This window comes from Trachypithecus francoisi, unplaced genomic scaffold, assembly GCF_009764315.1.
Source record: "Trachypithecus francoisi isolate TF-2019V2 unplaced genomic scaffold, Tfra_2.0 Lachesis_group17, whole genome shotgun sequence".
Lineage (NCBI taxonomy): Eukaryota > Metazoa > Chordata > Mammalia > Primates > Cercopithecidae > Trachypithecus > Trachypithecus francoisi.
Genome location: NW_022681462.1, coordinates 38,947,935 through 38,972,216, shown reverse-complemented (window position 1 = coordinate 38,972,216; position 24,282 = coordinate 38,947,935). Strand labels below are relative to the sequence as shown.

The 24,282-nt window shown below is 38.5% G+C and overlaps 1 protein-coding gene and 1 long non-coding RNA gene across 3 annotated transcripts in view; one reads left to right on the top strand and one right to left on the bottom strand.

Annotated features, from left to right (window-relative positions):
* Positions 1-23,363, top strand: part of EIF2AK3 (eukaryotic translation initiation factor 2 alpha kinase 3) — a 77,540-nt gene extending 54,177 nt beyond the window's left edge. The window contains exons 12-17 of one of the 2 annotated variants that reach the window (XM_033175399.1): positions 2,889-3,038; positions 4,475-5,255; positions 8,905-9,072; positions 17,527-17,628; positions 21,122-21,184; positions 22,167-23,363. In XM_033175399.1, the coding sequence (XP_033031290.1) occupies positions 2,889-3,038; positions 4,475-5,255; positions 8,905-9,072; positions 17,527-17,628; positions 21,122-21,184; positions 22,167-22,367 (1,465 nt within the window). In that variant the 3' untranslated portion in view covers positions 22,368-23,363. The remainder of the gene's footprint in view (positions 1-2,888; positions 3,039-4,474; positions 5,256-8,904; positions 9,073-17,526; positions 17,629-21,121; positions 21,185-22,166) is intronic. The other variant, XM_033175400.1, reaches the window with a different exon arrangement.
* LOC117062174 overlaps positions 4,307-24,282 on the bottom strand; it is a 38,286-nt gene continuing 18,310 nt past the window's right edge. The window contains exon 3 of the long non-coding RNA XR_004428234.1: positions 4,307-5,406. This is a non-coding gene — a long non-coding RNA (uncharacterized LOC117062174). The remainder of the gene's footprint in view (positions 5,407-24,282) is intronic.

Genomic DNA, 24,282 nt, shown 5'->3' with positions numbered 1-24,282 from the left:
TAAAATATCTATATTTTTGTGTAAATAAGGAAAAGTACTAGAACAAAAACATTTGAATTATATTGTCTCTACCCAGTAATAACTATTATTAACACTTTAGAGTATATCCTTTTGATTTTGTTTTCTGGTGATAAATTTACCTAACTGGTAACCAGTTGCCAGTACTGTACAGTTTTGTCTGTTGCTTTCTTCTTCATGTCCTCTATATTTTTCATGTTATTAAGAGTATTTTGGCTGGGCACGGTGGCTCATGCCTGTAATCCCAGCACTTTGAGAGGCCGAGGCGGGCGGATCACAAGGTCGGGAGATCCAGACCATCCTGGCAAACACAGTGAAACCCCGTCTCTACTAAAAATACAAAAAAATTAGCCAGGCGCGGTGGCGGGCACCTGTAGTCCCAGCTACTCCGGAGGCTGAGGCAGGAGAATGGCGTGAATCTGGGAGGTGGAGCTTGCAGTGAGCTGAGGTCGCGCCACTGCACACCAGCCTGGGTGACACAGCGAGACTCCATCTCAAAAAAAAAAAAGTTTTTTATTAGAATCCTAAAGTATATTAAAAGTATTTTATGGCTTGGTAATAGTCCATTTAATACACGTGCCATATTTTGTTTAACCATTTCTTATTGTTAAACAATTGGTTTCTAATTTGTAACAATTAGAAATAACTTTACCATAAAAAAAACTTTGCAATATTCATCTTTTTATGTACATTTTGACAATATCTGTTTCCTTAGGATAGATTCCTAGAAGTGTGATTTCTGGCTCAGAACGGCGTGATGCTTAAGATGATAGGCTTCCAGCAATACCTTTTATTCTAACTATGTAGAAGGCTCTTGTTGCTTTTTTTTTTTCCTTTTCTTTTTTTTTTTTTTTTTTTTTCCTTTTGAGACAGGGTCTCGCTCTGTCACCCAGGCTGGAGTGCGGATTGCGCAGTCTCGGCTCTCTGCAACCTCCGCCTCCCTGGTTCAAGTGATTCTCATGCTTCAGCCTCCCGAGTAGCTGGGATTACAGACATGCACCACCATACCCAGCTAATTTTGTATTTTTGGTAGAGATGGTATTTCACCGTGTTGGCCAGGCTGGTCTCAAACTCCTGACCTCAGGTGATCCACCTGCCTTGGCCTCCCAAACTGCTGGGATTACAAGCATGCACCACCATGCCCAGCTAATTTTTGTATTTTTAATAGAGACAGTATTTCACCATGTTGGCCAGGCTGGTCTCGAACTCCTGACCTCAAATGATCCATCTGCCTTGCCCTCCCAAAGTGCTGGGATTGCAGGTGTGAGCCACTGTGCCTGGCCTCTTATTGATTCTAGATTAAATGCACGCTAATTGTTGTGCTGTCGTCGTATCTGGTAGTCGCAGTTTTTTCAAATTCCTGTCTGGTAAGGACAGGAATTGGGTGGTTTGGGTAATAGGGAACTAATTTTTTTCTTTTGGTAAATAACTTTTGAGTAGTTTAAATATTCATATGTGCCAGGCACTACATAAGCTATAAAAACTAAGCCAGATTTCTACCCTTAAGAAGCCTGTACCTTTTTGGTGCTTTTGTATGTACACTCAAGTAAATACAATGCAAGAAAGATTTTGACCTTTGCCTTATCTTAGTAAATATTAATAGCTTCTCATGAAGAAGAGCGGATGTGGCCAAAAGGCAGTCAAGCTTCATAGAAATGGTGGCATTTGCTCTGGGTGTCAAGAGTAGCCTTTTCCTCAGTAGAAGACAGGTTGGGAGGGATGGCCAAGTGCATGAAATGGCCTGAGCAAAGGCTTTCACAAGCACTTGGAGGTGGTATGGAGAATGGTGAGAGTTCTGGAATAGATGGAACAAAGGGTGAGAATAGGGGAGGATGGAAGAGAGGAAGAAAAGGATAGGTTGGCCAGGCACAGTGGCTCATGCTTGTAATCCCAGCACTTTAGGAGTCCTAGGCGAGTGGATCACTTGAGGCCAGGAGTTCGAGACCAGCCTGACCAACATGACAAAATCTCATCTCTACTAAAAGGCAAGTGGAGGTTACAGTGAGCAGGTGGAGGTACAGAGATCGTATCACTGTTCTCCAGCCCGGGTGACAGAGTGAGACTCTGTCTCAGGCAAAAAAAGAAAAAAAAAAAAAGATAGCTTATAGCACCTTAAATGCCAACCAAAGAAGTTGGGATTTTAAAACTTTATTTGTATGTGCAGTAGATGCACTTGTAGCATTTATTTACAGAAAAAAAAAAAAAACTGAAATACTTGTATTTTTTAAAATACAGGACTTGTGTGGCCTTTTAGAAGTATACCCCCTAGGCTGGCCGGGCATGGTGGCTCACGCCTGTAATCCCAGCACTTGGGGAGGCCAAGGCAGGTGGATCACCTGAGGTTAGGAGTTTGAGACCGCCTGACCAACATGGTGAAACCCTGTCTCTACTAAAAACACAAAATTGGCTGGGTGTGGTGGTGCGCATCTGTAACCCAGCTACTCGGGAGGCTGAGGCATGAGAATCACTTGAACCAGGGAGGTGGAGGTGCAGAGAGCCAAGATTGTGCCACTGCACTCCAGCCTGGGTGACAGAGCAAGACCCTGTCTCAAAAAAAAAAAAAAAAAAAAAAAAAGAAGTATAACCTAGGCTAACTCATCTGTTTCTAATTTTAGTTTTCAAGAAAAGATCTTATTTTATTATTTTTCTGTTTTCACTATTAGATATGAATACTTCTTCAGATATGAACAGCCTTCAGTGTTGTCTTACTCTCTTTTTCAGGCTAATGTTATTTCTTTAATTTTCCTTTTTTATTGATATATACATTTTTTATTGATATCTACATATTTTAGGGGTATAAGTCGTATAATTTGTAAAGATCAAATCAGTGCAACTGGAATATCCATCACCTTAAATATTTTCTCTTTCAGGGAATTGGCTCGGGAAAAGGTAATGCGAGAAGTTAAAGCCTTAGCCAAGCTTGAACACCCAGGCATTGTTAGATATTTCAATGCCTGGCTCGAAGCACCACCAGAGAAGTGGCAAGAAAAGATGGATGAAATTTGGCTGAAAGATGAAAGGTAACTAACTTTGTTACACATACACTTAAGCTAGTTTTTAGCTTGTGTGATTACAATATCAATTTTATAACTTTAGGTTCTTTTTTTTTTTTTTTTTTTTAAAGAAAAGGAACAGCAGAGTTCTGTTTCATGTTTTGAAAAGTTCTCTAACCACTTGTGAAATTTTGATTTAGATTTTGAGAACATGCAGGGGTGACTCATGCCTATAATCCCAGCACTTTGGGAGGCCAAGGTGGGAAGATTGCTTGAGCCCAGGAGTTCAAGACCAACCTGAGCAACATAGTGAGACCCTGTCTCTTAGAAAAAAATAAGAGAGAACTTACATGTTAAAAAATTATCAGTTGATAGGGCTTTATACATTGTGACTGATTGAGGGATTTATAGTGACTTTTCTCAATATAAGGTATCTGCTTCTGTCTCCAATTTAAAAAATGTTTGTTATTTAATTCTTAGCACTTAACAATTTACAACTTCTTTTTAAGTAGTTTTGAGCTATTTGCAGTTAAAAATACGTAAACTTGCCGGGTGCGGTGGCTCAAGCCTGTAATCCCAGCACTTTGGGAGGCCGAGGCGGGCGGATCACAAGGTCAGGAGATCGAGACCATCCTGGCTAACACGGTGAAACCCCGTCTCTACTAAAAAGTACAAAAAACTAGCCGGGCGAGGTGGCGGGCGCCTGTAGTCCCAGCTACTCGGGAGGCTGAGGCAGGAGAATGGTGTGAACCCGGGAGGCGGAGCTTGCAGTGAGCTGAGATCCGGCCACTGCACTCCAGCTTGGGTGACAGAGCGAGACTCCGTCTCAAAAAAAAATAAAAATAAAAATAAGTAAACTTAGCCTGAATATATTGTGCATATTAACTATGATGTGCTATAGGAAGGAAGGCCCTTTAAAAACTATTAGAGAAGAAAAAGGAAGCATGTGTAGATAGACTGCCACCAAACAGCTGAGTGAAACTCCTACCTACAGGTATCTAAGCAACATGAGACCCACATGAGGTACCTTGTTAAAGTGGTGCTTATTATAGACTCAACCAATAAGTAAGCCATGGAAGGTCCAAGTGAAGTGGACGCGTATCTCAAGGCCTTGTGAGGCGCTGCCCTAATTTGGATTAGGGCTTCAGAATCACAGCCACCAAGGAATCCTTTCTTCACTTTGCATAAAAATCTTAGGCTGCTCTGCCAGCCCCAGACAGTCCCAGGTAACTGTTTCATGTATAAAATTAAGCTTTAAAATTAAGTTTTTTAGAAGGAATGAATGGAATGTGATATTCTCTATCTCACATTACATGTTTTTATTTAGTTTGTATGTTGTTTTGTTGTTTGCCATTTGGTAAGTGGACTTATTATAGTTGAAGCTTTTTAAACAGAGGGTGCAGTTCAGGTACTTTAATCAATATATATTCACTCTTACCCCTTTGTATTTCTCCCACTTTTAGCACAGACTGGCCACTCAGCTCTCCTAGCCCAATGGATGCACCATCAGTTAAAATACGCAGAATGGATCCTTTCTCTACAAAAGAACATGTTGAAATCATAGCTCCTTCACCAGAAAGAAGCAGGTCTTTTTCAGTAGGGATTTCCTGTGACCAGACAAGTTCATCTGAGAGCCAGTTCTCACCACTGGAATTCTCAGGAATGGACCATGAGGACATCAGTGAGTCGGTGGATGCAGCGTACAACCTCCAGGACAGCTGCCTTACAGACTGTGATGTGGAAGATGGTACTATGGATGGCAATGATGAGGGGCACTCCTTTGAACTTTGTCCTTCTGAAGCTTCTCCTTATGTAAGGTCAAGGGAGAGAACCTCCTCTTCAATAGTATTTGAAGATTCTGGCTGTGATAATGCTTCCAGTAAAGAAGAGCCCAAAACTAATCGATTGCATATTGGCAACCATTGTGCAAATAAACTAACTGCTTTCAAGCCCACCAGTAGCAAATCTTCTTCTGAAGCTACATTATCTATTTCTCCTCCAAGACCAACCACTTTAAGTTTAGATCTCACTAAAAACACCACAGAAAAACTCCAGCCCAGTTCCCCAAAGGTGTATCTTTACATTCAAATGCAGCTGTGCAGAAAAGAAAACCTCAAAGACTGGATGAATGGACGATGTACCATAGAGGAGAGAGAGAGGAGCATGTGTCTGCACATCTTCCTGCAGATCGCAGAGGCAGTGGAGTTTCTTCACAGTAAAGGACTGATGCACAGGGACCTCAAGGTCTGTATTTGTGGCTCATCACCCTTGGGTTTCAATCTGACGTTTTGTGATTCAGAGAAGTACTTGCAGTACTCTGAAGCATCCTCAAGAGTTGGGGAGAGTAAAAGCATCTGAGAGCAGAGGTCTGAGAAGGTAGCCTTGGAGGGGCCTGCTGCAAGAATAAGAAGTCTTATGTCTGAAACCTTTAGGCAAACCATGCATTCATTCTCTTCGTTAATGTGTTTGTGTTCATTTTACTGTAAAAGGTATTCTCAGTAGTCCAGATCAGGGAAAAAAAGAAAAAGGAATCTTTAGGTAAAATCCACCATGAGCAGATATAGCCTGTTTTTTTGTTTTTGTTTTTGTTTTCTTGTTTTTTTTTCCTCTATGATTTTGAGTAACCCTGACACGAATACCTCCAGGGCTCTGAAGCAGCATGGTGAAAGGAATCCGAATGGAAGGAGAGACATGGGTTCCTTTATTAGCCAGCTTGAATTGGGGCAGATCTCTACACTTTTCCTTCTATTTCTGAACTCTTTAGACTTTGGGGGAAGGGGTAGGAAGCTGAATGGGGAAAGGTAGCAAATAGTTAACCAGATGATTGTTTATAACTCTAAAACCTTGGATTCTATTTTCAATATATTCAATAGTAAATGTTGTAGTATATAATATGCAAAATTACTTAAAGATTCTTACTAAAATGTGACATTTCCTTAGTAGTGTTTCTAAAAATAAGTACATGGAACTTTTAATTTAACTAATTTCCCACATTCCATATACTCTTAGCCATCACCAGTAGATGTGGAGTAAATGTATAAATACTTTTCTGATGAAAGTAGCTTAAAGTCTTGATAGATGTGATTCCATTTTAAGTCTTTCCAGTTTTATGTAACCACAGACTTGTTTCAGGCACAAAAGTAGCTATTTGGACACAAGTTATTTTCTTCTAAAATCAGCGGTAGGTTTTCAAATTCTTTGGTATATTTTAAGAGTTTTAGGGTAACAAGTGTAGGAATTAGAAATAATTCTTATTTTTCAATATAATTGTTATTTAGTCATACATAATCATTAGGCTTCAGTGATTTTGATGTAGGCCCAAACTGATTACCAAGAATTGTTCTGCACTGAATTAAAAGTTCAGAGATGAATTATTTGGTTGGATTGGAGAAGACAGTTTACAGGAGACCACACACCGCTAATATGAGAGAATACTAGCATTTAGGTTTGAATATAGTAAATGGTTATCACTAGGTGGAAAACAACTAGCTGAAATACACATTCTTCTTGTACTTAACACTTGCTGTACACACAAATGCCAACTTGAAAGACAATGAATCATGTTTTCACTAATAATGAATATTCTTCTGCTAATGTTATAATGTAAGTGAGATATTGGTAAATATCCATTTAATGCTACAATGTTGTCTAAAGATTTTTCTGTAATTGTCTGTGCACCAGAAAAATTGCAAGAAGAAAGTTAATATTCCTGTTAGTTTTTCTAGAAATCAGAAAGGTTTTTTCCTTTCTAAATAGAAGGCAATTCCTTTTAAAGATTTCTAGTGTGGTCCCCAACCAAAAAAAAAAAAAAGCCAAGATTTTTATTCCTGGGTGAAAAAGCTGTACATTTTGCTACATTCTGACCTAAATCTTTGGCTCAATGTTAAACCTTCTAGGCCCTCTCCCCGTGTTATATTTTGGTCACATTTTTGTCTTCAGGACTTTGACTCCTGCCTCTTTAGACTGACTTCTGGTCTTCTATTTTCTCCACTCTGAGCTTTTCTCAGTTTCTCTTGATATACAGTATTCTGACAGAAACCTGGTCTTTCTTCATTATTCTCATCACACCTGGATTATTTATTCTCTGGTTTCTATGGGGTATGAACCATATCTGTTTTTTTCACCTGTTATAGTCTCAGTACAATGCCTGAATGTTCTAGATGGTCATATCATTTATTTTGAATTTTTTTTTTTTGCACTTAAAAGCGTTTATACTGACTTAACCAGAAAAGAAAATCTGTTGGCCCATGTGGCTAAACTGTTGAGAATTCAGGTAAAGCTTTAGCTGAGATCAAGAGAGTTAGCCAGAACCTGGTTTCTCTCCTCCCCATTTCTTGTTTCTATTTAAGTCTTTTGGAGGTGGTGGGGTAGAGGGTGGAGAGAAAAGTATTGCTTTTTCCCACTATTTATCAGGAGTTTTTTTCTACTTAAACCAAGGACACCTACCCATCCCCCAACAAGCCCATTCCCTGGCCAGGCAATGGGATTATGTGGATTGGCTTAAGCAACTTGTAGAGCATGAATGCCTTCCACACTAACCATGGGGTTTTGCTGCATAGTCAGCAAGAAGGAAGTTCCCAAAGTAAAGTCAAGATACTTCTGGTGGAAGGACAGGGAGATAGACACTGGAGAGCCAAAAAGCTTATCTATTATAGATAGGGTTCAGTAAATAACAACTGCCATCAGATGATGGGATTTGGGAAGAAAGATGACATTTAATGCAGGATAGTCTATTATTGCCTCTGGTACAAAGTTATTTTTTGGAGAGCTGCAGATTATTACCATAGATCTTATACACAATAACTTGATGCTTCCAAGTCAAAATCGTTTAATGGTATTTTAAGAGTTTGGGAATGCAATGTTATTTTCTGCCAGTATTTGAAACATGATGAAATTCAATTTCATGAGCTACATGGCTTCCTTTTTCCTCATTTCAACAGCTATGAATGGTGGTCATATTACCCGCAGAGTAGAGTAGACTCTGAGGGAAAGATGATGTATTTCATGTAGGGCACTTTGGGTTTGAGGAGCCCATGAGATCTCTGGTTAGATGTATTCAATAAACAGTGTCATATGAGTTTAGAACTCAGGGCAGATATATGGGAGTAGATGTAGTCTTGAGAACACAGAGGTTTTACAAGAGGCAGCATACAGTAGTAGTGAAGAGCTCTTATCCCTTCTGATAATCTATATCCCCCTCTCAGATGCAAACCAAAAGATCAGTCTGTTTCATTCATTCACCAAATAGTTATTAGCTACCATAGAGCAAAAACTGGACTGAAATCTGGGCATGTGGCAGTGGATCACAAGGTCCTTTCCTCATAGACCCAAACTGCTCAGGTTTGAATCCCTGCTCCACCACTTGCTAGCTGGGAAACCTTGGGCAATTTGTTTAACTTCTGGGCCTCACTTTTTATGTCTGTAAAATGGGGGTAGTTCTCATCTAATGGGGTTGTAGTACACGAGTTAGTTAGTAGTAAACTGCTTTGAACTGTGCCTAGCACATTGCAAGTTGTATTTACAAACTCATTATTAGTTATAATTATTAAGGCTTTAAGTCATAAGTGTAGAGATGCTTGCCTGGGAAGAATATATAGAATAATAAGATTGAGGATTAAGTACCATGATCCCTAGGGAATGTGCATCTCAAAGGGTTTAAGTAGATGTTCAATAAATACTAGCACTCTTTGCTACCCTTCCCTTTTCTTTACTAGCAGTACTTGTCTGGCACAGAAAAATTGTCACTATTTTCATATTAGCCCATTTTAAAAAGAAATATACTTGAAAATATCTAGTTTATTGTATTTTTTCTTTGTAGTCATTTAAATAATTCTCTTTACTTTTTCTCCTTCGTGCACACCCACTGTACTTTTGTCTGTTGTATTCTTTCCAGCCATCCAACATATTCTTTACAATGGATGATGTGGTCAAGGTTGGAGACTTTGGGTTAGTGACTGCAATGGACCAGGATGAGGAAGAGCAGACGGTTCTGACCCCAATGCCAGCTTATGCCAGACACACAGGACAAGTAGGGACCAAACTGTATATGAGCCCAGAGCAGGTGAGTTTTTCAGATTTTTACTTATTAGCACAGCAGCAGATGTACCTGATCAATCTCTTCCCATGTTTCCATTAAAATGCCCAGTAATCTAAAACCCAGTAAGTCTGAAAATTATGAAAACTGGCAGTAGTGTTCCAGTAGTACAATAGTGACACAGCTAAGATGTAGTTTCTACAACCTGAATTGGGGCTGGATTAAGGAGAACACAGTGCATAAAATGCACTCACCCCCTGAACAAGCACCTGACAGTAACCAGGAATTTGGAATGAGACTTTGAATGCCACCGTCCCAAACTTAACTCCGGTTTGCCTTGTGTAGACTGTGTTGGAACTGTTTTCATAGCCAGCTAGACCCAGAGGTACTATACTGAGCTTCCCTCTGTAGTCATTCATAGGCAACTTCCAGCATGTACCATAATAGGAAATAGAGGCACACAGGCTGACAGGTGTTGCCTTGTGGGCTGCTTGGCCTTCACAGGAAAAGTACTGTAATCAGGGCTGAAAAAGTACTGGAAGAGCAGGGGGAGCAGGGCATCCCGGAAACGTCAGGCGAGCATGCTCAGCCACCACCAGGCAAATGACTTTCACAAGCTTCTCTATGCTTAGGACAGCGGGTCTCAGACGTTTTGGGCTCAGTACCTATTTACACTTGTAGAAATAATTGAGAACCCAAAGGTTTTCTTAACAAAATTTTATCTATCAATATTTGTCATATTAGAAGTTAAAAGAGAAATTTATAAAACTTTACTAAATCAATTAAAGTAACAGAATTAAACCTATCACATCTTAAGATATTTTTATGAAAAATAAGTATTTTCTAAAACAAAAAAAATTCCCCTAAAAAAAAAAAATTAGAGTGACATTTGTTTACATTTTTGCCAGTCTCTTTAAAGCTGACTTTTAAGTGGAACATTCTTCTGTCTGCTTTTGTGTTCAGTCTGTTGCAATATGTTATTTTGGCTGAAGCACATGAAGAAATCTGGCCTCACACAGATACGTGTTGGAAAAAAGAGCAATATTTCATTTCAAGTAATTCTAGGTATTTTTGTTTGATAGTATATCAAAACTTAGTAAGTAATAGTTTCTTAAAATTCATTTGCACTGTGAAATCTAAAACCATTCATGAATATTTTGTGCTCTGGTACTTTTAACATCCCTTGGTCTATTTTGTACTTTGAATGGAACTTTTTACCCATCCTTGACTTTATATTGTGCATTAGTCATTTGGAAACTATTGGTTCCCTAAGTTTGGCAACTATTCCAAAAGTTGTCACAGTTCATCATGTAATATAAAAAGCCACTTTGGTTAATACGACCACCAATCTCATCAGAAAAGGCTTTACGTATTAGGAGGCTATCAAATTCCCACTGGTATATTCAAATCTTCCAAAATTTTAATTTTCACTTAAAAGCTCAACTTTTTATGATTGGCAACAAATACCATTAGTTTTCCTTGAAGTGCCATTCTCACATTGTTCATCTTTTTTTTGAGATTGGGTCTTGCTGTGTTACCCAGACTAGTTTTGAACTTCCGGCTGCAAGCAGTCCTTGAACCTCAGCCTCCCAAAGTGCTAGGATCACAGGTGTGAGCCACCATGCCCAGTCTCATTGTTCATCTTTAAGAAACTGTCCCTCAGCTGGTCGCAGTGGCTCATACCTGTAATCCCAGCACTTTGGGAGGCCGAGGCAGGCAGATTACCTGAGGCCAGGAGTTCGAGACCAGCATGACCAACATGGTGAAACCCCATCTCTAGTAAAAATACAAAAATTAGCTGGGCATGGTAACACACACCTGTAGTCCCAGCTACTCAGGAGTCTGAGGCACGAGAATTGCTTGAACTCAGCAGGCGGAGGTTGCAGTGAGCCAAGATTGCACCACTGCACTTCAGCCTGGGTGACAGAGCAAGACTCCATCTCAGAAAGAAACTATCTGTCAAGTATTCAAGTCTCAATAACTGTAGTTTGTCTACCAATTATTCTCTCAAGTCAAAATGGTGTTCTATGAAAAGAGAAGCTAGCGCATATTGTAACTCAAATAATTGCACAAATGCTAATGATATTCACAAGCTAATCTATGCTTACATCAGCAGGTCTGAACTTCTTAATATTAGTTTGTTTTTTAAATTGACTCATAATTGTACATATTTATGGGGTACGTAGTGTTGTTTTAATACACTACTGGATCAGGGTAATTAGCATATCTAAGGTGTCAAACTTGGAGACAACTATTATACTTTGGTATGGAGCATAAATGTTTTTATGAATATTTTCCATTTTGTCAGATCATGAAAAAGGTGTATATTTAAAGGTTGAGATTTAATAAATTAATAATTTTTACTGCTAAGGACATTTTAAGTGAAGTGGTTTTTGGTTTTGCCTGTGAGCATGTGGTGCTGAATGTAATTGCTACTGGTACAGCTTGGCACTGCTCGCTTGATTCATGCTTAGGTTCTGTCAGTGCAAATGTCAACACAGTGAAAAATTATGTCTTAGTATTATTATGAAAATAGTCTTGACCTTGCAGACCTCTTAAAAGGGTTTTAGGGTCCCCAGGAATCCATGGACCATACTTCAAGAACCACCGGATTTGATTATCTTTGAAAGATTATATCAGAGACCAGTAATAGGAACTGCCTTTGAGGAAGGCAACTTTGTTTAACTGTCATAGAGCATCCTTTTGAAGTGTTTGCATTGTTTACGTTAGTCAAGTGTTTCTTTTTTACAGTTTGAAATTTTATTTTGTATTTCATCTTTGAAGGAGGTTGCAGTGAGCCAAGATCCCGCCACTGCACTCCAGCCTGGGTAACAAAGCGAGACTCTGTCTCAAAAAACAGAAAGAAGAAATCAAGCATTTTTACGTAGAGTCAAAAAAGTATCTTAAATGAAAAAAAAAAATGCAGAAATGTGTACACCTTTTGTGTAAAGGGGGAAAAAATAGATACACATTTGCTTATGTTTACATAAAAAAACTCTGGAATCATGTGTAAGAAACAAATGGCTATGGGGGCAGTGGCAGAGGGGAAGTGACTGGTAGGGCTAGGCCAGGGAGGGACAGAGTGAGAGGGAACTTTTATTGTTAGTTCTTTTTGAGCCATGGGAATGTGTTACCTATTAAAAGTTAATTTGAGATGAGAAACATACAAAAATTGGCAATAGACATCAAACCCAATGAACAATAGGTGCCAGTGGTTCTTGTGAATATTGATACTAAAATGAGAATAAAATGCAAAATGTATTCCTAGTAAAAGACAAATAATTTTAAGTATGCTTATCATTATAAGCTGAGTTGGTGATTCCTATATTAAATTAACAAAGATCAGGAAATGGACGATGGTAAGAACATGGAAAATAAAGGTGGGAATAGGGATTTGTACTTGATGTAGCTAAATTTGGCAAATAGAAAAATAAAACAATATTTCTACCTCTGTATCACTACAGACGACAAACACAAACTGCAGCAAAGGGAAAGGATGTGGAAATACAAGTGGTGCTAAAGCCAAATATTAGTTATGACAACAAATAAATAGATGTGTTTAAATAGCCCCACGAAAGGGAAACTTCAGATTGGATTATAACTAAAAAAAAAACAAAAACAAAAGTTACAAAGGGAAGCAAGGTAAAAAATATACTAGGCTTTATATATAGTTGCTATTTGAACATTTATTGATGAATAAATTATAATTATATATACTATCATTTTGAACTTCTAGGCCACAAACAAATACCATAGATATTGTAAATGCCTTTTTATGATCACAATACATTAAAAGAAAGGTATAGAGGTTTATAAATTGATGTTTATAATTTTGTTTGTTTTTATTTTTGCTTTTGCTTCTGTTTTGGCTGGCTAGAAATTCTATTATTTTATTTTTTTGAGACAGGGTCTTACTTTGTCACCCAGGCTGGAGTATAGTTGTGTGATCTTGGCTCACTGTAGCTTCCACCTCCTGGGCTCAAGTGATCCTCCCCCCTCAGCCTTCCAAGTAGCTGGGATTACAGGTCTACACTGCCATGCTCAGCTAATTTTTTTATTTTTTGTGGAGATGAGGTCTCACTATGTTGCCTAGGCTGGTCTTGAACTTTTGGGATCAAGCAATCCTCCTGCCTTGGCCTCCCAAAGTGCTGGGATTACAGGCGTGAGCCACTGTGCCTGGCCAAATGGAAATTTTAAAATCCTCCTAAATAACTATCAGGTCAGCAGATGGTGGGTTGATAAGTGCAGCAAACCACCATGGCACACGTTTACCTGTGCAACAAACCTGCACATCCTACCCATGTACCCCGGAACTTAAAAAAACAAAAAAAAATTATTAAAAAATAACCATCAGGTCAATAATGAAGTAAAAATACTCATACGAAGTATGAAGAAAATGTTGAAAGAAGCTGGGCCCCGTGGCTTGAGCCTATAATCTCAGCTACTTAGGAGGGTGAGGTGAGAGGATCACTTGAGCCCAGGAGTTCCAGGCCAGCCTGGGCAAAATAGTGAGACCCCATCTTTAAAAGTGCAAAAAACTTTTTTCAAAAATGAAAGAAATGAAAAATGGTGAAATCTATAGAAGTTTTCAAAGTTCCATTTTGAGATAAATTTATTTTACAGACCTTCATTACATAGCACATTACTGTATAAGTGATTAGAATTCTGCTCAGTAGAAGGCAGGGAGGAGCCAAGAAGATGGAAAACAAACATAAGAATTGATATGGGTGAAACAGTAAAATAACATCACCATGGTTGTTTCTAATAGTTTAAAATAAGGATAATCCTTTCTAGCATAGATACCTACTTAAGGGGGGGGGAAAATCACAAATAAATTTAGAAATTAGAAAGGATACAGAAGAGATTTTTATTTATAAGGGACTTTCATATATAGTCAATTGATTGCAACCAAAAGTATCCAAACTGGCTTACGTAGAAAAATAAATAAAATAAATCTACTGGCTCTGGTAATTGAATCATCCTGCTCAAATGATCTGGCCAAGGCCTGGTGAAAGGAAGAATTAAAACTGTATGAAATACCAAAATACTATAAATACATATTTCTATCTATAGGAAAAAAGACTAGAAGAGCCATAAAATATCAAGTCATTGCTTCTGAGTAGTGGGACTTCTAATGAATTTTAACCTATTTTGGACTTTTCTGTATGTTCCAATTTTTCTACACAGTCATATAACAGAATTGATATTAAAAACAGTTTTGGTTGGGCATGGTGGCTCATACCTGTAATCCCAGCACTCTGGGACAAGTGGATTGCTTGAGCTTCAGAGTTCAAAACCAGCCTAGGCAACATGGTGAAACACCATCTCTACAAAAAATACAAAAATTAGCTGGGCATGGTGGTGTATGCCTGTGGTCCCAGCTCCTTGAGAGACTGAAGTAGAAAGGATCACTTGAGGCTGGGAGGCAGAGGTTGCAGTGAGCCAAGATCATGCCACTGTGCTCCAGCCTGGGTGACAGAGTAAGACCCCTTTTAAAAAATAAAAATAAATAAATAAAAAAAGATTTCTTTGGCCCGGCGTGGTGTCTCACGCCTGTAATCCCAACACTTTGGGAGGCCAAAGTGGACAGATCACCTAAGGTCAGGAGTTCGAGACCGGCCTGGCCAACATTGTGAAACCCCATCTCTACTGAAAATATAAAAATTAGCTGGGTGTGATGGCGGGCACCTGTAATCCCAGCTACTCGGGAGGCTGAGGCAGGAGAATTGCTGGAACCCAGAAGGCAGAAGTTGCAGTAAGCCGAGATCTTGCCATTGCACTCCAGCCTGGGCAACAAGAGCAAAACTCCGTCTCCAAAAAAAAAAAAAAAAAAGTTTTTAATCATGTTTTTAAAAATGTATTATTACTTAAGAGGCTGGAAACAATACTTTTACATTTTAAATACTGTGAAAACAAATAAAAGGAATTCTATCTGGATGCTTATTAATGAAGGCTCATGACTTGGGAAGCCCCTCCCACCCAGCCCTGTTTAAAAGAGATGCTTCTCCCTTCACTCCCTGCCAGAGTCCATCCCATTACACTAATTTCTTTTTACAGCATTTTTAACTCTTTGAGATTCTTTTTTCTTTCCCTGTAAAACATAAACTATCAGTATAGGGACTTAGCTTGTCTCTCTTTCTACTCTAACACCTGAAACAACACCTAGAATGTGGCATAGTTTCATACGTGTTTATGAGTGAAGGTGAATGCTAGTGAAAAGATGAACACCAGGTAGTCCTGGTCACCCCATACACACTTCTGTGCTTACTGTAGTGTAGCTCGTGGCTGCTGTGTGTGTGTGTGTCTTGGAAATGGGTTGCCATTTGAGAAAGGAAGAGGTTGATGACAACTAAAGCTATATTTGGTAGTGTTGAAAGTACTAGAAAATTAGGATAGCTGTAGAAATTGTATGGCAATGTATAGTGGTTAAAATTTGGTAGTTAAAAATGCACAGTCTTAGTTATCTTCTTAATCCTCTTTAAATATAGAAACTGTCACTTTATGAAGTGCTCCTTAAAACATCGCTCAAAATAGTTTGGCTGTATGAATTGTACAATCTTACCCAAACCTTAGAAGCCATATTAAAACATTGTTTTAAAATTATTTATTATTAGAACTCTCTTAATTTTCTCATCCTTGAAATAAATGAGCAGGACCCATGGTGACTTCGTTCTTGGTTGTAATTACAAAGAAACGCAGCTTAAGTTCTAGATTTGCACAGTGATTAAACAACCAATTCAAACTCAAAGGATATATTCTACCTCCTAATTCCTTATTTTTTAGATATTTTGTAAATATAACTTTTCATGCATTCATGAGGCTACATTTCTTTTTTAAATATATTTAATAATGTTAGAAATAATAAATAAATTTAATAACACATTATATATCAGTCTGTCCTCTAGGGAATACGGAAAGTATAGGGACATATAACAAAAAAGTAAAAATCACTTACCAAAAATATCTCTAAGATATTAACAGCAGTTACTTCCTTTTCTCTCTCTCTCTCTCTGTGTGTGTATATATATATATATATATTTATACCTTACTTTAGAAAATAAAATTGGAATTCTACACTAACATTTTGGATACAATATTAAAATGTGAGCATTTCCCATATTATTAAATATTCTTAGAAAATATTTCCAGCTGCATAGTGTTCAACATTCATTTGGGACATTTTAATTCCTTGTAAATTTTGCTGTTAGGAATATCACTTGGATCACTGTCCCGGTACCCAAATGTCTGTACACATTTCCATCCGCCCTAGGATGGGTAAAATTAGATGGGATCGTTAAGCAGGAGTAAACAGTTATTGCCAAGTTGCTTCTTATAAATTTGTGTTTGTTTATATTCTCCAAATAGTGTGTGAGGGTGTCCTTTTCAGTTCCCCTATACGATTTGTTTTTGCACATTTTTTTTGACACTTTCAAAACCCCAGGGATAAGAAGTGAGACAGGGTTCAGATTGCTACAGTCTCTTGGAAGGGAAGAGGGTGATGCCACTGATGTGGTCACTGAAGCTTTCCATCTGCTGTTCTGTAAGCACAGAGGCAGGCAGGCTGTGCAGAAGGCCAGGGAGAGAGATGCCAAGTACAGTTTAGAGGGGAAGTTGTGGAGGGATCATAAACCCTGGCAACTGCCCCGCGACCAGCTCTACTCCTGAATTAAGAAGTACTGGTATGGAGCATTTCCAAAGTTCCCTTCTTTGGCTCTTTCTCAAATGTCAAGTTATATCCCTAAAGAAATTTTCACAAATAAAGGTATTCTTCTGAGTCACCAAAAGGTCAATTTTAATTTAAATAATGCTTTATTTAATCGAGTAGTTCTGTTGTAATTCATTTGTTCATTTTAACAACTAAGTATTTACTGAGGGCCTTCTCTATACTTAGCCCCAGTGCTGGACGACAGCAACACAAAAGAAGCATTTCCCTTCCTCCAGGACTTGATAATCTAGTTGTGAAGAATAAGAAATATACACATGAAAAATACAACCAAGAATGCAAAGTATCCATAATTAAGTGCCCTAATGAAGGCTAACTACAGTTGATTAGTGGTTTGGAGTAATGAAGATTTTCTCATAAAAATGGGTTAGAACTAAGATGATTAGAAATGAGAGATTTGCTTTAGATAGCGTTCCCTTTGAAAAACCTCACCTCAGGGGTAGTCAGGCAGATCTTGCTGGCTCCCACAAACTTTTTTAGCATGGCAAGTCTCCAGGTTTCCGAGAGGCCTGTTTTACTGATGCATATCTCAGAGCTGTACCTGGGCTTTCCTTCTGTAATGCTGAGTAGTTTAATTACTCTTGGTGTAGTAGTGAAGAAAACAGACTTGGAAGATTAACTCTTTGCTAACATTTTTACACGTGTACTTCTATTTAAACCAAGAAGTGACTAAGTAAACTTTGGGATTCAATAATGCTGTAATATCAACTGTACTGTCTCTATGTTAATTTTTAAATTTTCTTTATATGGGATTTCAGATTCATGGAAACAGCTATTCTCATAAAGTGGACATCTTTTCTTTAGGCCTGATTCTATTTGAATTGCTGTACCCATTCAGCACTCAGATGGAGAGAGTCAGGGTAAGTACCCTCCCTACTCAACAAAAAAGGTTCAAACAGAAAATAATCAAACATTTACAAAAGAGTTTTTTAAAGACTTAGTTGTTCTTAACACCAGCAGACCAGTTAACTAAAAGTAAAAGAGATGATGTGAGTAACACAGGGAGGAGTTCTAGCCTATTTGCTTCCATTTAAAGTTCAGTCTTCAAAAATTTGTTTGGTTGGATTGTTTGTTCTTAGTTTTCGCTTAAATTCATCATAATTTAACAATGTTTTGCACTCAGTAAGTTTGTAATAAGTAAATATTTAGGAGAACCACAAGGTAATGGGGGCCATACATTCATATATTTAAAAGCTGTCAGATTATGCACAATTAGGGTTTTTTTCCTCTCAAAATAAACCATGACCACAGCCTTTAAAGCAGGTAGTACTGAAAGTCTTTTTTTTTTTTTTAAGACAAGGTCTTGCTCTGTCGCTCAGGCTTGAGTGCAGTGGTGCAATCACAGCTCACTGCAGCCTCAACCTCCTGGGCCCAAGCCATCCTCCCATCTCAGTCTCCCCAGTAGGTGGGACCACAGGCACATGCCACCATGCCTGGCTAATTTTATTTTATTCATTTTGTAGAAATGGGCTCTGCCAATGTTGCCCAGGCTGGTCTCAAACTCCTGGGCTCAAGTGATCCTCCTGCCTTAGCCTCCCAAAGTGCTGGGATCATAGGGATGACTGAAAGTCGTTTTAAAGTAGCCCTCTGGGCCAGGTGCAGTGGCTCACGCCTGTAATCCCAGCACTTTGGGAGGCTGAAGCGGGCAGTCAAGAGATCGAGACCATCCTGGCTAACACGGTGAAACCCCGTCTCTACTAAAAATGCAAAAAATTAGCCAGGCGTGGTGACAGGCGCCTGTAGTCCCAGCTACTAGGGAGGCTGAGGCAGGAGAATGGTGTAAACCCGGGAGGCGGAGCTTGCAGTGAGCCGAGATCACGCCACTGCACTCCAGCAGCCTGGACGACAGAGCGAGACTCCGTCTCAAAAAAATAAAATAAAATAAAATTTTAAAAAAGTAGCCCCCTGGGCCAGGCATGGTGGCTCACACCTCTAATCCCAACACTCTGGGAGGCTCAAGCAGGAAGATCACTTGAGGCCAGGAGTTCAAGACCAACCTGGGCAACATAGTAAGACCTCATCTCTATAAAAAATAAAAAAATTAGCAAGGCATGGTAACACATGCCTTGGGAGGCTAAGGCAGGAAGATCACTTGAGCCCAGGAGTTCAAGGTGGTTACAGTAAGCTATGATTGTGCCACTGCACTCCAGACTGGGCGACACAGCAAGACCCTGTCTCTGAAAATAAATAAAGTGGGCCTCTGTCACATTCTTCCCTATCTTTCATAAGTAGCTACCCTCACCTCTTCTAGTTATTGTCCCTGGTACTTACCTCCGTATTTTCAAAGTTTAGGCTCTTGTCACTGTTTCTTATTTTATCAGTTTTAGATCTTACTTATTAAATGATCTCTGGCCATGGTAGAAGAGGAAGTAGTTCTCACATAGAGCGAAATGACTCATACCTTCTGACTGAAAGGACCTACCAAATGTTCTGTATAATAAATGGAAAAAAAGAAAAAAGAAAAAAAAAGTCAAAATAACTAAATTTCAGAACACCAGAAATAAAGACCCCAAAAGCTTCCAGAAAGAAAAATAAAACAGGTCTAACCTAAGTAAAGGATCAAGAATCAGAGGGCATCAAAATGTATATAGTTATAAATGCCTCAGAGAACACTATCAAGAAAGTGAAAAGACAAGGTGGACGCGGTAGCACGTGCCTGTAGTCCCAGCTATGTGGGAAGCTTGAGGCAAGAGGAATTCCTTGAGACCAGGAGTTCACGGCTACAGTAAGCTATGATTCTGCCTGCAAATAGCCTGGGCAACGTGAGACTCTATCTCTAAATAAATTAATTAAATAAAATAGAAAGTGAAAAGGCAGCTCACAGAATGGGAGAAAATATTTGTAAATCCTATATCTGAAAAGTATCTAGAATTCAGAATATATAAAGAACTATTCCAACTCAACAAAAAGACAACTCATTTTTAAAAGAGGCAAAGCAATAGACCTTTCTCCAAAGAGGATAAACAAATGGCCAATAAGCATGTGAAAAGATGCTTAACATCATTAGGCACTAGGGAAATGCGAATCAAAACCACAAAGAGATACCACTTCAGCACAATCTAGGGTATCTGTAATAAAAAAAAAAAAGCAAAGAAAATAGCAAGTGTTGGCTAGGATGTGGAGAAATTGGAACCCTCATGCCTTGCTGGTGGAATGTAAAATGGTGCAGCTGCTTTTTGCAGTTCCTTAAACAGTTAAACATAGAATTACTATAGGATCCAGTAATTCTGCTCCTAGGTATATACTCAAGGGAAATGAAAACAAAGACAAAAACTTGTATACAGCTGTTCATATGAGCATTATTTCTAATATCCAAAAGTAGAAACCACCCAAATGCTCATCAACTGATGAATGGAAAAACAAAGTGTGGTATTTTATACAATGAAAAGTATTCAGCCATTGTAAGGAAGGAAATACTAATATGTGCCACAACATAGATGAATCTTGAAACCATGCTGAGTGAAAAACCCAGACACACAAGTCCACTTTTGTATGATGTAATTTTTATGAAATATTCATAATAGGCCACTCCATAGAAACAGATTTCCAACATTTTCTTTGTGCTCTAATATGGCCCTTTCTCTTTCTCTCTCTCTCCCTCCCTCCCTCCCTTTCTCCCTCCCTCCCTCCCTCTCTCCCTCCCTTCCTCTCCCCCTCCTCTCTCCCTCCCTCTCTCCCTCCCTCCCTTTCCCTCCCCTCTTCCTCTCCCTCTCCTTCTCTCTCTCTCTCTCCCCCGTTATCCTTCCCTCCACACATACATACACACACACACACACACACACACACACACATGCACACACACAGCCATCTTGGTATCCACAGGGGATTGGTTCCAGGACTCCCTATGGATACCAAATCTGCAGGTGCTCAAGTCCCTTATATAAAATGGTGTAATATTTGCATAGAACCTACATATATTCTGTGTATTTTAGATCTTCTATAAATTACAGTACCTAACATAATGTAAATTCCATGTAAATAAGTGTTATACTATATTACTGAGGTAATAATGACAAAAAAAAATCTGTGTCTGTCCAGTACAGATGCAAGCATCTATTTTTAAATTTTTAAAATATTTTTATTCCATGGTTGGTTGTATCCTTGGATGTGGAATCTGTAGATGTGGAAGACCAACTGTATATACATATATATTTCTCCTATATTTTGAGGATATTTGATGGAATGTACATCTGTGCTCAGGAAACATATAGTTATTAAATCAGGAAAAGCTATTGATAAATTTTCCACTTGAGAAATATACAGCCTCTTAGTCATTTTGTTAGAGTATCAAAAAATATTTTCATGTTTTTTTGTCAAAGTCAACTTAATAAGTGATACTTTTTTTCTTTTTAGACCTTAACTGATGTAAGAAATCTCAAATTTCCACCATTATTTACTCAGAAATATCCTTGTGAGGTATGTGTAGTTCTCATCTTTTATCTTCTTTAGAATCATCTTTAGAACTTAAGGGGTCCTTAGCAGTCACTCAGTTTCCCTATATTACAGATGAGGAAGCCAAAAGTCTAGAGAGGAAAGAGACCTGCTCCCAAGAGCACAAAAAATTTTAAAACCAAACACGGGAACTGAAGCCTGGTTCCTTCAGCCCAATGTCCAGTGTTCCACACTGTAGCACCTGTGAAATGTATATATTGATAAATCTTGCATTTCTTTAAATAATTAAGTTGGAGTTAGTATGTGTTCATTTTCAAATTGGAAAAAGTCAAAATTTATCTTTCAGTATCATAAGTATAATGAAGGGTTGCATTAAAAAATGGACTTTGTAACTATATATTAATACCTATATATACTTAAATATGTTTTACTAAAAATTGTCATCATGTATTTTGCAAACTTGATGGATCTATTCCCAGGGTGGCTCATAAGAGTACATGTTATATTCAAAGAGATTTTTAGAAACCAAGAAAAGGTGTTGGTTGCTGATCTCTGCCATAATTTTTTCTAATTAAGATTTTTATTGAGATAATTGTAGATTTACTTGCAATTATAAGATTTTTAAAACTCAGATTATATCTATGTTTCAAGGATGTGATTAAATAATCCTTTATAATATGTTAGAAAATCAAATTACCCAAAAATTGTCCATGCTTTTTTGGAATGAGGGTTGGCAAACTAGTGCCCACAGGCCAAATCCAGCCTACCACCTATTTTTATAATGAAGTTTTATTGGAACACAGCCATGTCCATTAATTTACAACTTGTCTCTGGCTGCTTTTGTTCATCGATAGCAGAGCTGAGTAGTTGTTATCAGAGACTTGAAAACTCGAATATGGCTCAAAAACTTAAAATATATACCGAAAAATTTTGCCAACACTGATTTTAAAAACTGTACAGTGATCAAACCTGGCCATTTTATCACAAAACAATTTTTATATTTCAGTATATGATGGTTCAAGACATGCTGTCTCCATCCCCCATGGAACGACCTGAAGCTACAAACATCATTGAAAATGCTGTGTTTGAAGACTTGGACTTTCCAGGAAAAACAGTGCTCAGACAGAGGTCTCGCTCCTTGAGTTCATCGGGAACAAAACATTCAAGACAGTCCAACAACTCCCATAGCCCTTTGCCAAGCAATTAGCCTTAAGTTGTGCTAGCAACCCTAATAGGTGACACAGATAGTAGCCTACTTCTTAGAACATGCCTGTCCAAAATTACAGACTTGAAAACTTTGTTATTTGCTCAATTTTCTTGTGGACTACTTTTTTTATATCAAATTGAAGCTGGATTTGGGGGGCATAACCTAATTTGAGCCAACTCTTGAGTTTTGCTATACATAAAGAAAGGGCTGTCTTTGTTCTTTGTTAGTCTCTTGAAACTGGCTGCTGGCCAAGATTTATAGCCCTCATCATTTGCCTAAGGAGGTAGCAGCAATCCCTAAAATATATATAGTGAAAGCTAAAATGGAAATATTTTTATAATACAGAAGAAGGAAAGTCCCCCTATGTGGTAACTGTGTTGTTCTAGAAATATGCTTTCTAGAGATATGATGATTTTGAAACTGACTTCCAGAAAAAGCTGACTCCACTTTTGTGCCTGGTGGGTAAATTAGGAATCTGCACTATTTTGGAGGACAAGTAGCACAAACTGAGTAACGGTGTATGTCCATAGTTTTATAGTCCTATTTGTAGCATTCAATAGCTTTATTCTTTAGATGGTTCTAGGGTGGGGTTAGACCTTTTTGTACTTTTACCTCCAATAAAGGGAAAATGAAGCTTTTTATGTAAATTGGTTGAAAAGTCTAGTTTTGGGAGGAAAAAAGCTGTAGTAAGAAATGGATCATATATATTACAACTAACTTCTTCAACTATGGACTTTTTAAGCCTAATGAAATCTTAAGTGTCTTATATGTAATACTGTAGGTTGGTACTTCCCCAAAACTGATTATAGGTAACAGTTTAATCATTAACTTGCTAACATGTTTTTATTTTTCACTGTAAATATGTTTGTGTTTTATTTATAAAAATTCTGAAATCAATCCATTTGGGTTGGTGGTGTACAGAACACACTTAAGTGTGTTAACTATTGTGACTTCTTTCAAGTCTAAATGATTTAATAAAACTTTTTTTAAATTACATATGGTTGACTCTTATTTTGAGGAGTTAGTCCTAAAATGGTAGATTTTCAGATTTATAAAATGGGATCATAGATCTAGAAAGAGTAATAAACCTATCCTCAAGAAAACTTCTTCCTAACCCATTTCAGACAGATATCTTTTTCATCATTTCCCAAAGACTTGGCGGGCCCTTTCAAAATTCACAAGATCCATAACCGACAAACATTTTTGCTCACTGCCTACCCTGTGCCAAGGACTGGGAATATAGAGAGGACTCTCCCCTAAAGGGAGAGCTCTCAGAGAAAAGGGCTGTGGTGATGCTAGTTGTATTGATACCGAGGTGCATCTGACATGTGCCCACATGGAGGCATGTGGTATGCAGGGCTGACAGGGCATGAACCAGCTAGACACAACCTAGAAAGGTCAAAATGCATAGCATCTCCATCTTACAAACAAATAATGTCTGCCACACAAGGTTATGAGCAACCTATCAGCTGGAAAAACACTTCCCAGATCTTTGTGGCTGACTGTCTATCCAGACTCACTTGCAGCAGTGCTGCTCAAATGACTTCTCCAGCTTCTGCTTGGTTCCCAGCCAGCTCACCCCCATCGTCTTCATCTCTTGGTCCGCCTGCCTTAGTTGCTATTCCTTTTCTCCCTTCCTCTTTACCCAGCCAGGGGTGTGCTTTTGGCAGCATACCCCACTCAGTCCCCCAAAGATCCTTTGACCCCCAGGACTCCCCTAGGAGCTAGCCATGGTAGACACTACTGTTACCACTCTACTTACGGTCAAACCCAGGTCCAGAAAGGTGCTGTGATTTGTCCAAGGCCACAAAGACAGCAAGAGCAGAACCGGGATCAAAACCTAGGTATTGAGATTCCTAGTCAGTGTTTCGTCTACTCCCTTGCACCAAGCTGTCTAGGGATTTGTAAATTCTTA